Here is a 17,135-nt window from a genome sequence, read left to right as displayed (position 1 = left end):
TAAGCAACACAGAGAGAGCGAGAGGTGACCCAGTGTCCTCCAGCAAGTCTTCGCTACAGCCTTCGAGCAGCGGTTTTTGGTATCAAATGTTTGGTCAATACCGGCAGTCCTTTTTTAGTCTCCTGAAATCCACACCAGAAACCATAATGGACCAACCAGGTCTTGTGACATTATGAAACGGGCATCACCGTTCGCCCTCATTCAGGTCATGGGTGAGCTGGAGCCCATCCCTGCTGACTTTTGGCAAGACGAGTGCGATGCACCCTGGACTGTTCGCCAGGCAATTGCGGGGCACTTGACTGGCAAACCGACATTCACCCTTATGGACAATCTTGAAGTCTTCAAAGCACTTGAGGAAGTTGGCTACACCCTGGACTGGTCATCGGTCAATCGCAGATATAAAACCAGCACCATTAACACCTGTGGACAATTGAGAGTAACACCTGTGGACAATTGAGAGTCTTTGATTAACCGAACAAGCGTTTTTGGGACGTGGGAGGAGGCCGGAGTACCCGGGAAAAGCCCACGCGAGGGAAGAGCTGACATTTGCACCGCCGAAGGTGAGACCTGTGAGGGAGACGACCAAACAGCCAGTCCATCGCGCTACTCGTCGATCATTTCGTAACATTCGTCCGGATGCTGTTTCACAATGCCGACGTCCAGAAGACTCCAATGGCGACGGTATCACCCAGCACTGGTATCTGCGTGTGTGAGGGGAATCCAGACTGCAGCGTAAGCTTTATGCTTTACATAACAGCCTGATTCTGTGTAACACGCAAGCTCTGCCCAAAAAAAACAAAAACCCAACTCTAATCTCTTTCTGTGCTAGGGGGAGGGCGGCAGCTTGTGGGCCAACAAAGCGAGAAGATCGGCACACTTAAACGACCGAGAGGAGCAGCGGCAGCCGATCGTTTCTATTTCCAGACACAATTGGATCTGTGTCTTTTGACAATGAAAGAGCTCTGACATTGATTTGATCACCGGTTTTGCGCCGTGTCTCCGCTCAGCGTGATGGACCTCCTTCGGCTACAAAGTCGGTAGGCTCAGGCAGCATCTGGACCCGCTGAGGACCCAGCCGGCCATGACGTTATCCCTGCGGTTGGCGCTCATTCCACAGACACCAACTCAATTACGCCTGACAATAGTCCGTGGATGTGCTTCCATAAATGATTTAGGCTTCGCTTGTGGCCCTTGTGAGACTCTTTTCTGCCATGTGCAGCACACCGGATGGCCGGTCAGCTCCTCTGCATAAGGGTTCCGAAGTTCGCAGAGTGACTCTTCACTGGTTTTCCCTGTGTCTTTGTATGGGGTTTTGTCAGGGTGCTCTTGTCTTCCCGCCTCCCAAAAGCATACATGTTCATTGACAACCGAGTGGTGGCCGAATTGAAAGGAAGTTGGATTTGCGAAGCTCCTGAGCCACATGCTCACTGTGGTACGGCCGTCTGCTTTACATGGAGGCGCCTTGGGACATTCGGTGTCATCTGTCTTTGCTGCTACGACTGAGGGGGAAGTGAGACTGACCGGTGATGGCGTGCGCAAACATGACCAAGCCGGTTGTATGAAACGTTATAATCGCGGTTAACCGAGAACCCCACAACCACCCCCCCCACACCCAGAAACTGGATCTCTCTTCTAGTTGGCCCTAAAGTCGTAAGGACTGCGGGTGAGGCAAAGTTCTTCCACATAAAATTCACTCAAAGCAAGTTTTGGTTTGTCCACTGGGGCTGGAAAACAAAGGGACCTTTTCCAAACTGTTCCCCCAAAGTCAGAAGCATAAGAGTGTCCAAAATGTCTTTGGAATAGGAAAGAATTACGATCCCGGGACTAAGCCTGGGACAATTGTTTTGATCTGCGAAGTGTAATCCGGGATCCTAAAAGAGGTGAAACTGCAAGGCTGTCTTGTAGCATTTGGCTTGGCTTATGTCTGGTAGCAGACTGACGTGTCGGGCATATGGAGAAGAGCGACAGTAGCAGTTGGCTGGACCGCGCCGGTGCCCAGATGGTCCACCAAGGACGTGTCAAGCGGGAAAGAGGGAAGGAACGCTGCCAGTTTCTCTCGGTGCCATCTTCTTATGTCACCGATAGCGAATGCATCTTACAATTCCTCTCAGAAACGGCGTATTCCTTAACCCATTGAGGCCTAAAGCGCCTGGCTCGACATCTTCCCAAAACCTAAGGGCGACTATAGAATCACCCTCAACAAAGCTGAGGTTCTCCCAGAAATTCAACACCTCCAAAATAATTGATATCTCAGCCCCTGTCGCAGATAGAAGCATCACTCTGAAAGAATTTTAAGAGCTTAAGACGTTGGGCTTACACACCGGCCCGAGGATATTCGTCTTTACGGTTTCAATCAAGGGCGTAAAAATAAAGTGTCAGTGCAAGAGAAGCACTATTTCTAATTAAAAAAAAGAAAAAGTGGTAATTACCATTCTCTATTCCAGGAGTGCCCACACTTTTTCAGCCTGAGAGCTACTTATGACATGACCGAGTCAAAATGATCTACCACCTACTAAAAAGGCAAAACGCATTCTTTATAAATATATTGAGAATGATTTGTATATGTACTGTTATGCTGGTGTACCTTGCATGACTGCATCAACATATATAGCACTATAGAACAACAAAAAATGTTTTGGAATCCTTACTCTGATGACTTGCACTGAATGGAATCAGGCAGGGTCGCATAGTCCGGGCAGTAGCTGCTGACAGTAGCTGCTTCAAGCAGATTTGCAGCAACAACAATCCACCCATTCGCTCCGTTCAAGTCAGCTTTTTTGCACACTGCGCTAATGCTATCAATATTGCTGTCTGTAAAGTTCAAGAAATGTTTTGAAAAAGAAAAGCCACCCAGTGAACAGAACGCTGTGTGTGACGTAGTATGCCCGAAGCCGCCTGGCTGCCGCGAGGCGGAACGGCAAAAAAGGTGACTTGTTTATACGCGCCGACTGGAGCCAATGGGCGGATTTCCGGTGCTTCGCTCCGCGCCCCGCCGCTTCAAACGCATCGTTCGCGCCACCCATCCACGCAACCGCGCCCGCCGGCGCGTACTTCGTTGACTCCAATTTGAAACGCGGCGCCAGAAACGCAGTTGGTGTGAACGCAGCAATGCAGTAGTGAGGACGGATGACAGGCTGGTGATCTACCCGCGATGCCTTCGCCATCGACGCAATGGGGGCACGGGTGCTCTATTCTGCTACAAAGACGTCGATGTCGTCATTGTCTACAAACGTATATCTTAACCGTGTGTCACGTTCGATTGATTCCACCGGTTCAAAGACCACGAGCGCGTCGTCTCTATCGCTGCCGTTACTTATTTCGGAGCTCGCGTGATCGAGGGCATCCGTCGTTGGGGCTCGAAAAAAGGCCGGGACATCCTCCGCCGTCTCGCGACACCGTCGCGTGTATGTTTTGATGCAAATTGGCTAAGAGACCGAAAATTGGGTTAAAAGCTAAGGAAAAGATGTATCCGCTCTCCCGGCTGTAAAAGTAGAAAGACGCAACAGCGCTCCCGGCTCTAGTGGGAGAAATGCGGCGTTGATGGGTTGAACAAAGATATGAAATAAAAGATTGATATGAAATGAAATATCGAAGGCAAAGCCCAGCCACGGTGTTTCCGAGTCTTGGCTCTTTCCAGTGCGGAACGAAGCTGCGGTGCACATCGGGCCGAGATCGCGCTCAAATGGCCGCGAGGCATCCCGGTATCGGCGGCTGATTGTCGGAAGCAAACGGGCGGAGAAAACGGACCGCCGACTGCGAGGAGCTTCGGGGCCAAGACATCCCCAGGGACACGTCATTAACCCCCGCTTGAATTCAAAGGAAAGGCAATTTTAGTCTGCACCGAGACCTGGACCTATCTTCAATCCAAACCGCTCCCAAAACTCACAATGCCATTCAAAAAAACAAACAAACACAAGAGTGCGAGCGGCAGGGCAGTGTTAAAAAACCAAGAGAGCCCTCGATCGACAGATCGAGCGAGGAACATGTAGCGCGGCTCGTATCCAGGCAGAGGGAGTGCAACCCGTGTGCAAACTTCCCACAATGCCCCTGCGGGCCTCCCTGCCTCCCTCCTCTTAAAGCGCACACTTGACTGCAAAGCGGCAGAGTGCTGAAATCAGCAAACTGCAGGCCCAGCCGCTATCTCTCGTTTGGCCCGCGGCTCGAGTTATTCCATCATTTGGCTCTCGCCGCGACGTCCACGCTACCGAGCGTTTCGCCAACGGGACATAATCATTGACTCGGACGTGTGCGCCCAGCCCCAGAGGAGATCCGAGCAGCCGTCCGTTTTTGCCACCGACGACCTTTGATAGACGGAATCCAAATGAGTTGAATCATCCTCATTGGCCAAATATGTTCAAAACACACAAGTGCTACGCACTAGTAGTGAAGCGTGAGATGTTCACTGGTAGAATTACATGGCGTTACCGGTGCTACTAGATTGACACAGCTGTCAATTGGCATACTGGTAGGACAATTACGTTCCTAGTGAGGCAAACCTGCGCTCGAGTCGACGTCTGAGCGCTACTAGTGAAGCGCTTGACGTTAACTGTGAAATTTCTACTCAAACTCTATTCCTCAAATCCTACTACTCGAAATCCTACACTTTAGTATAGTAGCCAAGTATTGTGCGCTGTATTTGTATTTGTATCAACAAAGACATCCTCGTTGTGCTCCAACCCCCCCCACGAAGGCACCGGGGAGAGAACACGCACGCTAAGCACGAGAGGGCGGAAGCTAAGCTAAGAGTGACGCCGAGGCAGTCCAAGGACGGCGGGAGGCTTTGAAAGGTTGCGCTGCAGGACTGCTGATCTTTGGCTTCGTATTATTAAATAGCCGAAATAGCAAATGTGCCAGCGTACGCGAGTCAGGACCATCGGTCCTTTCCGCTCAGGCGCTTTTGTCTCCAGCCGCACAGGTGGCGATAAAACACGTCGGCAACGGAGCGTCCGTCTTCGCGGCCGTCACCTTGTTCGGCTACGGGGTTACGAACCGGATCGTTCGCTTCCGCGCTCACGTCCGGGGACCGATGCTACGGACTAGAAATGGTCCAACCCTCCATTTTCTCCACCCTTTGTTGTCAGTAGGCAGGCAGGGAGAATATATGGCTGCTGAGCATTGTCGGATGCTGTGCGACGTGATTGCAATTCAAGAAAAACAACCCAAAAACCAAAACTGCAAAAACATTTGGGCTTATTTCTTTGAGTAACTAACTGAAACTACGTTTTCCTAGAAGTGCAATGATTAATCGATTGACAACTCATCAAATAATCGAGAATTATTTGGATGATCGATTCATGATTTAGAGACATTGTTTGATTTTTAAATGTCCAAATCCTTGGAATTCCAGCTTCTCGGTAAATATTCCCTTACGAAATGTTTTTGCTGATTTTCTGACGGATGTTAACAGACCAAACCAGAAACGGAATCATTCTTTTTTTTTTTGGTGTCTTTTCTACATTTTCAAATTGGACTATTGTCCTGATTTGTAATCAAGGGATGGAAATGATTATTTTGGGGGGGACAAAATCATTGATAGATTGCTCAATTATTAACATAATTGTTACTATAAATATGCCTAAATAATCCTACGCTCAACAAATAGTCCATCTATTGAAAAAATCTCAAACTAATACGAAAAACCAATAAATCTACATTCAAACAAAACATTTTCAAAAAAATAAGTTATTCTTCAACTATGGGTGACAAACAACTTGAAGCAAGCATGCCCGGCCTCTTATTTGGCGATTCTTCTTTTCAGCCAGCCTAAGTGATGTTATACGGCAGTCTCCCATTGACAGCGAGGGAAGGGGCGCTAAAGGATACTTGAAAAAGTGACTTTTGATCACCTTCAATGTGATTAAGGCGCGTGGACATAGTACAACAAGACCAAGGTTTTGATTGTGCCGTCTCTTTCCATAGCGCCGACCTTCACCTAGCGCGGTTGAGTCTGAGGGCTCTAGTTGAGTTATCGCGACAACTCCAGCAACGATAACGTTAGGAGTGACGGGGGAGTTGGGTTCATGAGTCTCGAGGCCTTTGGGGGGGCTCGGAGCGGGAGCGTTCACCCCCGCTGGGGCCGAACATGTTTAGCCAAATCCTTTGCTTCGCAGACACACGCGTGCCATACAAATCCCAGTTCGACGCCACCGCATGCCAGACTAATGGAGAGAGAGCGCTGCGACACAACAGGGAGGGAGGGGCAGCGGGGCGCCGGGAGCCACAAATGACATTTCTTTTCGTGCTACCCCGCAACCCCCCCCCCCCCCCCAAGTAACCGAATAATCGGTCATTTTGTCACATTTTGAATTTCGCCCATGGATTGGCGGATTCCGAGCATTTCTCTTCTCATCAAACACAAAGGCCACAGCTGCCGTGACATTATTAGCGTCCCGTCTGGATGTGGAAAGATCCGTCAGTGAAAACGCTGGCTGCAGGGGAGACCGGCTTACGTTACAGCAGCGCTAATTTCAAAAAACAAAACCTCTTACAGTCCTGCCGCCCGCAGCTGAAAGCGCCGAGGGACATTGAAAGCCTTCAAAGCAGGCCGAGCATCAAACACAACTAAGTGTGTGTGGGTGTGTGTGTGTGTGTGTGCGTGTGTAGTTGTCCACGCAGCCCACAAATCCATCTGATCCCTTCTTACTCGTCATCGGTTTTTTTCACGTCCACCTGAGACCTGAAGAGCGTTTACTCGTTTCGCTTCGCTCTCTCTTGCTCCTTCCGTCCTCGGAGACTTTGCATCCTGCAGGCTTGAAATAACACCAGCGCAAACTTGATTATCATCCACTGCTCAGGTTTTGCTTCGCACACAGACCAATTTTTGTGGGGGGGGGCAGAATAATACCTGAGAGCTTCAAATTTTTCACAGAGGATAAAGAATATGTGCCTGTATAACTGCGCTACTATCAATGCTAGCCATGATCCCGTCAAGAGCGTTGTTAGTTTTTATTCGCATTAAGCCAAGCTGACATTTTGGGGAACTCGTTTGTACGAGAGCTGCTGAGTTCATTGAGCTCGTCTGCGGAGCCGCCGCAGGCGTTTCAGATCAGATCGACTGTCTCCTCGTATTGTGTCGTGACGTGGGCCGGGTGGCGGCCCATGGACCCAGTTAGAGGAGTCAAGCTGCGCTCAGCTGCTTTGGTGCCAACGCGCCTGCCGGGGGGGCTTATGGGATTGATGGGGGGGGGGGGGGGGTGTCGAGAGGCAGGAGAAAGACATGACACCGACATGAACGCTGGAATTAAAAAGTCCAGCTGAAGGAAAGCCTCACAGGGCTCGCTTGTTCGGAGAGCTGGGTCCCTAGTGTGTGTGGCGAGGATACGAGCGTAGACGGGGGGGGCTGCCACTTTAGCTTGAGCGGGGTACGCGACAATCCACCATTTGGTACCCGACCGCACAGATAGACTGGGGGGGGGCAAAGGAAAGATGGCACGACGGAAGCGTGTCCTTTCAAAGGGCCGGCACTAAAAGCCGCCCGGCGTAACAGCGCCAACGATCGAACGAGTCGCCAGTCGTACGTCGACGGCACTGCTCCGGTGCGGGGCGCCGCGCTTGGCGTGGGGGGGCCCAAGAGGTCGCAGGTCGGTCGCCGGGCCGCTTGGCGCTTGGACAAAATCCCATAGCATATTCACGTCAATTCTTTGGCTGCGTGCGCTCAGAGCGGCCCGCCAAAAAACAACAACTTGTCCGTGGGCGAGTCCCAAGCGTTTCCGTCCGCCCGTCTCCATTCCGGAGTGCCGTGTGGGAATGTGATGGGCGACGGCGTTATTCACGCACGATCCAATCGGAAAAGGATGTGCATTTACGATGGCTCCTTGTCGAGTCTGGGTCCACATTTTCCTTGGCAAACACCAAACGGGTTCGTGATCGGCGGAAGAATCCCTCGCGACGCGCGCCGGCCTCGTCGTTCGGAGACGTCGCGGCATCGGGCATTTGCTGAATTTGACCGCAAATCCTCAAATGCGGTTGGACATCGACCGCGTCGGCGCCGACCGTTCCTCCGGTCACGCTTTCTCTGCTCACGCCGAACACGGCAAAGGATATCGCTCGCAAGGCTCGCCCTATCGTTGCTCTCTGCTCACCGCGCATAGCGCCACCTTCGTTCGCTGCCTGTTTGACTGGCGCACTGGACAACAAACCGGAAATGCTTTTCAGGCGGGATCGCCGCATTTTTGCCGGCGCCGAGCCAGAAAAGGACGGCAGACAATGAAGCATTTTCCCCGTTGGCCGCCCCGCCGCTCCCGTTCCCCAAAGATGAATCCAGTATCGTCTCCTGCCACATTCTGCACCGTCGGGTGTCTGTTCATCTCATTTGCGGAAAGAGGCTCTGTCGCCGCCTCTCTGGAAGAACAACTTCCACATCCTACACACCAAATAAATCACTTGACATCTTCCCCTGCCTCCGCAGTCGCCGACGTTTCGGGCTCGCGAGGTCACACGGGTTCGTTCGAGGGCTCGTCGACCAACGGCTTGACGCCGGAAACGGACGGATAAGAAATGAGCGTCTGGATGCCAATGAAGACAAGCGGCGAGGCGCGAGCCTTTCCGGCATTGCCGACCGGCCGCCAACGGCGAAACGGGGAAGGCGCCAAAGGGGAAGGCGCCAAAGTTTGTTGCCACTCTGACGGAGCAGAGAAGTAGCTCATCATTTTCAGAGAAGTAGCTAAGGCTTTGAAGCGAAAGAAGCACTTTTATTGCCATACTCTATTTGGAAAAAATCAATTACGTCATATCTTGGCAGATAGCCTACCGACATAGAAAGATGATCTTAGCGTTGCTAATCCTAAAAGCTGCGGATGACTGCCTGACCAACCCCCCCCCCCCCAAAAAAAAAAAAACACGCGCGCACACACACACTCAGTTTTAAAGTTAGCTTTGAATCCTCCCCAATGAGCTGCCAGTGCTCCGGGAGATACATTTACAATCAGCTGCAAAAACGACAGTAATCACTGAACACTGACTTCCTTCCTACCTTCTGGTCATCGATGAGTGAATCATTACTGGGGCAGCAGTGGGTGGGGGGGGGCGGAGGGTGCTGTCGGGGAGGTGTCCCGTGTTGTTTGGGGTCAGCCGTGTTTGCAAGTCCCCGCTTTTGTTCAAATCTCATCAAGTGTGAAAAACGGGGGCAGGCCCCAAGCCCCCGGCGTCATCGTCATCTCCGTCACAGCCACGTTTCGGGAGTTTTAAACACAAACATTTGAGCTGAATATTGACGAACCCTTTCGGTTCCCGACGGATTTTTGGGGTGTCCCCGACTTGAAAGTGAATTATGCTAACCTTTTCACATCGTGTTACTCGACTTGTCACGCGTTATACGTTACGGATCGCGAAAGCGGTGACGGAGAGCCAAGCGAGGCAAACAAAGTCGTGACCGAAATGCTCCACAATGCAGCCCGGTAGCGAGTCAACGATTGGAAAGGAAGCGCAGACACGAACGAGCATCGATTCCGTTAACAACAACCGAGCAGAGCGCTTCACGGCCGTCTGCGCCGTGTTGCAATTTGACCGATTTGATGACCGACTGAGCAAGACAGCGTCCAAATATATCTCAACCGTAGAAAGGAGATTTGATGGGCCTTTCCGTTCCGTGCGGGACCACAAAAGTTTGGAGTTGGGTTGCCTTTGATACGGAAGGCATTCTATCACCTTTCCATCGGGGCCCCACTGGCTGCTACAGCGCCGTTCACTTTGGAACACTATGTATTTGGTCGGCCGTTTTTTCCCGTTCCAAATAGGGGCGGAACGGTACTCTCGGGTGTATTCGCGCCTTTCGGTACGGCATGTTCGGTTCGGTCCGCCTCGCCGACCCTTTCTGATCGTTTTTTATTATTTTCATCATTCGATGCTATCGACCGCTGCTCGCGGGAGAGGAGGGTGGCGGCACAAAAGGGAGGGGCAGAAAAGAGCCGGAGCTCCAAGGTCCCCGCGTACACGGCCGTCTCCCGTTTGGGAACATTCTGGCTTTCCTTTCGCTGCGCGGTTAAGTCCCAAAGTTGTGTGCCGACATCGCTACTTGAGATGGGCGGCGGGTAGCACGCCCGACATGCGCGGCGGCATCATCCGACCGTGAATGTTTCTCAGACGAGGGAGCAAAAACCTCAAAACTTAAATAGCGAGATTTATCATATCGGAGCGTCTTCCAGGAACACGACCCCGTCAGACGTAGTTTAATCATCACGTTTTTACTCATCCAAGTACGACTGCTCGCGCTCTTCTTTCCCCGCCGCTCCACTCGCTTGCCGTACGCACGAACCTCGGAAACGCCACAACTCGGCGACGCGCAAATCCCACCACAACGCCGATGACCCAATTCGTTACAACGCAGATCACTTTACAATATGCTGTTGAGCATTCAAAGGTGTCGAAAAAGTGCACACAATTTCATAAAGACTTTTTAAAGTGACTGTATTTTTTTCATGATAAAAAGAGTTTTCATATTAGTTAGCAATCATTTCAACTCTTTTTGAATATTTGTTTTTTGTTGTTTTTTCACAAAAAGTGTATACGTGTACTGTACTGACAACTTGGCTTTAACTTGAACACTTAGGCGTGTCATGGGCCGTTGCTGCCGAGTGTAGATAGATTTCAACCAAGCCCTTGCAACGCCCTCCCCCAAATTTGCGCCCACGCCGATGGATTGACGAAGACGGACGGCGCCCTCCTCTTTCCAGGGCGGAGAGAGCCAGAAGCAGATGGCTCGGGTTCTCATTTGCCCACCTCGTGATGGACTCCAAACAAAATATGCAATCTGCGCGACGACGTTACACAAGCCGTGTATGTTTTTTTTCAGTTTCACACTAAAAAGCAGCGAGAAAGCCAGTTTGTTGCACTCGGCCGGGGTTCTCCAGCTGCTCCCTGGTCACAATCAAGGACAAGCGGCTTACAGTTTAACCACGGCTCTGCTGAAAAGTCAATGACCTCCGCCAATGTCACCTGCTCCATCGGCCCTTCTAGAGGAATAAATCATTCACAAATCACTCGCTGCTGGAGGGAACAAACAAACTACTCCCAATCCCAAGCGGGACAAAGTCAGCGGAACGGGCCCCGACCCCCTTTTTTTCATGGCCAATCCTCCAAATGATTGCGCAGGTGTACACCTACGTCAGATGGCGTAAACTTGGCACCCGAGCCGTCCTTCTCGCATCGCCGCTTCCGATCGGGGCTCATTTGATCAAATTCCCCAGTTGGAGTTGCAGAAAGCACAAGTCGTGGAATTTGGCCCCCAAATGGTGGCTTCAAACCAAAATGGCTGACTTCCTGTTCAATTGTGGACTTGGCTCCTTGAGACATTTTCGGGCATTCTGGGGTGGGGGGCGCTGGGGGTCATGTTGAAAAGAAATGATTTTTTTTCTCTCTCTCTCTCTCTCGCTCTTTTGTTTTTTTCGCCGCGCAAAGCGCAGTTTCGATAACATTTCGCATTCTTACTTGAAGGATTTCTACACGCGCGTTGTTTTGGAATTCCCGATAAAAGAATTCTTTTGTGACATATACTTGGAGTTTTCAGGCAATACTTGAGTTTTCAGGCATGACGGAGTCTCCGTACAACAATGGGCAGTGATTCCAAGGCGTACAAACAAAGGTCTATTTCTACAAGCCAGCAATGCATACGGGGTGGCGCTAAATAGCTAATAGTGCCAAAGATGTCCAAATGTCCTCGTGCCACGTTGCGACACTGGCGGCAAATATTGATTCGTCGGCGCATCAAGCTGTCACCGCTGATTGCATCCCACACGTGAAAGTGGTGGCTTCAATCCAGATAACTGGAACAATGCTCGAGTGCTGATTGATTCGCAACGTTTGCAGGGCTGCGCTCAACACCCATTCAGACTTATTTGGTGCTGCGCTTAGCAGAACTTTGATTTTGTGTTCAGCTTTCCCGATATTCGGCAGCACACAGACAACCACCGATGTATCCGAGCGGACGTGAGGACTTTCGCTGGCAAACGGCGTAAGAAAACAGATGAAAGCCGTGAGTTATTTTCGGGCCGGTGCTGTTCCACTCCGGCGCTGAAGGTGGCGCTAAGGAGCGTTGTTGTCGAACTAACAATCACAAGAAAAAGACAGAGGAATGACAATGCTAAAAATAGAGGTAACCATAGAACGAGCAAATGAATCAACTCCTTGACAAGAATACCGTCGTGAATTTCGGGAGTTTGCGTAACGCGTTTGTGCTGACGTTGCAATTTTTTGGCAAGAGTTGGAAAAAATTTGCCCCCGCGCCAAAGTCGCAAAGACCTACGCCCGACCCGACACTGAAAGGGAAGTCTGGCATTTTGATTTGAAGCAACGATTAGCCTACCGGGGAATTCCAAAGCTTTGGACGATAAATCAATGGATAAAGTGTACCTCTTGGTCAATTGAAATGGAGGAAAAGAACATGTTCTAAAAGTAGAGCTTGGGCAAAAATGGCCACCAATAAAGTGAAAGGGTTGAAAACAACTTGTCCAAAAGTGAAAAGAACCCCCACCTCAAACGATTGCACGTTGACAAGAAATCATCACAGTCATGACGTCAAACAGTTACGTGACCTCTTAAAACCTTTGCGACTTTGAAGAGCCTTTTTTTTTTCCCCCTTCCTGTTCTCAGCCGTGCGCAGAGTCGGCCGTCCTACGGTGCTAGGCCACAAAGGGTGATGATGGAAGGATTGCCCCCCCTTTCCGTCGCCCTCCTCCCACTCCCACTGGCGACCCCGGCCTCGCCCCTCTCCTTGCTCGCCCTCATTTTGGGGATGCGGGAGCTCCTCGGTATCTCAAGCGCGCACACAGACTGACATTGTATAAAAAGTCCGGCTCCAAATTGCTCCCGTCTGGCTGCAGGGCAAACGTAGCTGGAAACAAAAGCCTCTCTCGGGCTCCGCAAAGCCTATCTACCTAAAAGCTGCTCCTAAATCTCACATTTGCAGGCGTTGAGCTCATCGAAATCAAAGCTACAGGCTCGAGCGTGGACGTGCGGCCAGCCCGGCGCATGCTAAAAAGGCAACAAAAAAGCCAAACAAGAAGCACCACACGGCAGCATCCATCCCACAGATTGAAGCCGGCAAAGGTGCGAGGTGAGCGGCGGGGACTCACCAGTCGGTGTCGGTGCTCTCGTCGATGACGTCCTGGTAGGCGGTGAGCAGGGCCAGTCTGTTCTTTGCGAGATTCACAGCCATGTTCGAGCCCAGCGGAGCATCCAGGCCGCTGCTGATGGAGGAAAGACGCGGAATGAGTGACGAGGAGGAGGAGGAGGAGGAAGAGGAAGAAGAGGAAGAGGAGGAGGAGGAGGAGGAGGAGGAGGAGGAGGAGGAAGACGGCATGAGTGTTGGAGACAAAGGAAACGTCGATGGTGGCCGCGAGGTCCTAGCGCCGGAGCGTTCATGCACGGGGAAGGGATAGCCAGCCGCTGGGCCCTAGTGCCACACACATCAACAAAAATCCCAAATAAATTGGGAACCACCGTTATTCGCGGGGATGGGGAAAATAGCGTATGGTTGTCACTATCATAAAAGGATGCTAAAATATTCATGAAAAAGAAAATATTGTAGGTATCAGATTGATACGGACGGATATGCTCCAAGTGGATGTGATGATGAAAGAAAGCTGTCGCAACAAAGCTGCAGTATCAATCAATATGACATCAAGCCCCTATCCCACCCAGGGGCGAACATTTGCGACTGTTGCTGACGGTAGCAAAATGCGAGTTTGTGTCAGGGTTCGTCAGGGTTTGCTCCAAGTCAAGGCAAATGTTCATAAATTGTCCGCCTAACATTTGCAAACAGATTGCGGTGTTTTTTCTAGTCGCGAGAACATTTCGAACACGCCGCAAGAACGGTACCGGAAAACATCTGCCGAACGCCCGGCGACTGTTTGGCGAACATCCCCGACGAGAACGTTTGCTAACGTCGCAAGCGCTCGCCACTCGGTAAGATCGTGGCTGAGGATAAAGAATATATGTCTGTGAGTACTGTTGTATTGTCTGTGGTTGAACATTCACACAACCTGCTAAAACTAACTAGAACTATACCAAAAATGTCCTTCATTTTTTGTCTCTGTCAATTAATATCATACGTGAGCTTTCAGGGTTCATTTGAAATGTCTTTGTTTCGCTGTCGCTCTGTACAGAAGAAGGGACAGGCTTTTGAAATTGAAGTTTACTTTACTTTATCACACAATACTCGGTGACTTTTTCTTTTTCCTTGCACTCGACAAATACGTCATTTATGAGCAAACAAACTGATACTGAAACAAAGGAAGAAAAACAAAAGATTTCCCCCAAACTGGAAACTATGAAGAACTCACAAACAAAGCTGCTTGAAACTAACTGGATTGCAAAAACAAAGCCAAAATGAAATACAAAGCAACTCTAACGCTCTTATAAGCCGGTAGCACGAGGCAAGGTACTGTACCACTGTGCCTGGTACCCGCCCGCTTTACAATATTGGACACGCGACAAAATGCAAACCCTGAACTGTACCGGGCACTTTTGTGGCAACACAAACACCGATTGTCTCATCTCACCTCCCAAAGTGAACTGGAATTATTTTAGTTGATAGACATCTCATTAACATCTTCAAAATACACAAGTCAAAGCCTTTCGCGGAGTAAATACTTCTTTTGTGCGAGGTCTTTATTGAACTCAAAATCGGGGTTCTTCCACCCCCAATTTCCCGGAAACATTTATTCGAGAGGCTTCCCCCATTGGCCGGTGGTGGGCTAGTTGCCACGGTAACCTGCCTGCCTCACAGCGTCCGACCGTACGCGCGGGGGGTGGGGGGGGGGGGGTCGTCGGTGGTGGTGGGGGGGGGGGTCGCGCTTCTCCCATAGACCTCGCGGGGGTTGGCTGCGAGCCCACATACCTTCATCGTTGAGGCCGCGCTACAATGGAGGATGGAGTAGGGGGGCACGTCGATTGACACGTCCACAGATGTTGTGTTCGAATCGAGAAACACACAATTTAGTGTCCTTCACACTAGCAGGATATTAAAATAAATGCGCAAACGGCACTTTGAAGCACTAATACAGTAGAATGAGAATGGGTCTGATTAGCCTAGGAATGCTACTGATTAGCATCTAGTTGCTCCAAATTGGCCCGGGAATGCAAATTTGGCTGCTGAGAAGAAGAGCGGGCCAACTCCATTTTGGTCATGTTGCATGTCGGTGGGCTAAAATCTATGGCTGCCACTAAACATCGAGTGCAATAGTTGTCTAAGTCCAAACGTGCCTCAAACATCGAACTTTGTGACTAAACCTTGGTCGAGACCAGTGTTCATCTCAAACATATTCTTTTCGCTCTCATTTCTGCACTTCACTTTAACATTGAGTTAGCCCACTCTAGTTCTCAGCGGCTCAACGGTATAATGCTAATTCGTTCCAAATTCAGCTAAAATAGCAACTCTTAGAGGAGATTTTTTTGTCTGCCGTCCAGCAGCTACGACACCACTTTAGTGCAATCCTGGCCCGAGTCCAAAATGTATCAATATTTTATGAAAGATGTTTTAAAAACATTAACAGGCGGATTTCTTCAAAAAGTGAAATTATAGAGTGCCCTCTGTAGGGAAACTTGAAAATGACAAAATGGAGTGAGCCCCCATACGAGTTCTCAGTTGCTCAATTATCCAGTGAAATGCTAGTTTCAATTGAGTTTCCTCGGTCAACCCTGGAACGGAGAAGTAGAGTGGGCTAAGTCCATTTGCACCATTTTGCAGGAGGTTGCTTTAAAGTTCAACGGCTGACGTCCAATAGCTCCCACAAAGGGTTTTACGCTTAGGGCAATAATGGTCTAGGTACAAAAACGGACATTGACATTTCATGAGCGATTGGGCTACACTAGCACCTCCCTGCCATTTTCTTTTAAAATAGTGACTTAATATGGATTGGGTTAGGGTAAATTATTTTGGAGGTCTCCTTTGTCCCTCATGCACGGTGTCTCAGCCAGCAGCTGGATAAAAAAAATCATACCAAAACATCCTGTCCTTTTTGGGGGAATCGGGCCTATTCTGGAGCTCTGTTGAGTCAGCAAAGGCACAACTGCTATCTTTTTGTCCAAGAGCGCGACGGAACAAATTAGCAAACGATCCAGATTAACGCACACTCCGCTTGACGAAGACATAAATAACACTTAGAAATATGGGAAAATGTAATCCGGCAAATGGCCACAAAGAGTCTATAAATCCTCAGATTGAGGTCAGAGCTTCTGCGTAACACGGGGGCGGCGGGGGCGGGGGTTGTTCGGGCGGGTGCTTAGTTACATTTTGGGATTTTGCATAACTTGTATATTTTCTCATTGCAAGCGTTTTATACATGTTTGGATGTTGGGTTGCGGGATTAGGCAACCCCCCCCCCCCCCCCCCCAAATGATTAATTTGACTATTTCTCGAGAAGAACGTGATGTTATACTTTAAAATTCACAGTATGAATTTTCTTGTAATATTTGAACTGTGATATTCTTGAATATATGACCATATGGTCAAAGAAAATTACATTATTCTTAAATTATGACTTTATCCTTGTCACTTTTGCCAAATTAATAGGTTTAAAAATATGCTTTTATTTTCATTGTATTATGACTTTATTGGAATAATACCTTCTTTTTTTTCAAATAATTTGACCTTCCACTAAATGTTTTGACTTTTTAAAAACAAAATAGGACATTCATTTTGTAATGCTACAACAATGTTCAAGTAATCTAACTTGAAACAATACAACACAACTTATTTATACTGCGCATTTGATAACAGCTGTAACAAAGCACTTTACATTACAATCACAAAATAGCAATAATATAACAAGAGAAAGCTATAAATCAACACAAAACACTATATGCAGTAGACACCGGAAAAGAGCCAAAACCCGCCAGTCGTATCAAAAGCCAAAGACAAGAAATGTGTCTTCAAATTGGTTTCCAAAACGGACAGAGAGGGGGATTGGCTAACTTTTACCCGGAAGCTCATTCCAGCGACAGAAAAGGCCCCGTCCATCCCCTCCGAGGCTCCGCTTTGCCCTCGGCACCTCGAGCAGCGCCCGGGCCGCAGAGTGACGTCATGTTACGTCTTTCTGTGATTGTTTTGCAAACACAATATGACTTAATTACACACATGACATGACATGACATTACGCGCATTTGACTGCTGGTTTGTGTGATTAGGCTAAAGATGTGGT

At 49.4% G+C, this 17,135-nt stretch overlaps 1 protein-coding gene across 9 annotated transcripts in view; it reads right to left on the bottom strand.

Annotated features, from left to right (window-relative positions):
• dbn1 (drebrin 1) overlaps positions 1 to 13,279 on the bottom strand; it is a 37,635-nt gene extending 24,356 nt beyond the window's left edge. For 3 of the 9 annotated variants that reach the window (XM_086057202.1, XM_086057198.1, XM_086057197.1), the window contains exon 1: positions 13,068 to 13,277. In XM_086057202.1, coding sequence (XP_085913328.1) covers positions 13,068 to 13,150 — 83 coding nt within the window. In that variant the 5' untranslated portion in view covers positions 13,151 to 13,277. Of the gene's footprint in view, positions 1 to 13,067 lie in introns of all 9 variants that reach the window. The other 6 variants (XM_086057196.1, XM_086057195.1, XM_086057199.1 and 3 more) reach the window with 4 other exon arrangements.
• Positions 13,280 to 17,135: the final 3,856 nt, after the last annotated feature.

This window comes from Filicampus tigris, chromosome 17 (genome assembly GCF_054856515.1).
Source record: "Filicampus tigris isolate MCC_2025a chromosome 17, RoL_Ftig_1.0, whole genome shotgun sequence".
Lineage (NCBI taxonomy): Eukaryota > Metazoa > Chordata > Actinopteri > Syngnathiformes > Syngnathidae > Filicampus > Filicampus tigris.
Note: the sequence above shows the minus strand (reverse complement) of the source record. Positions and strands in the feature narration are given on the sequence as shown.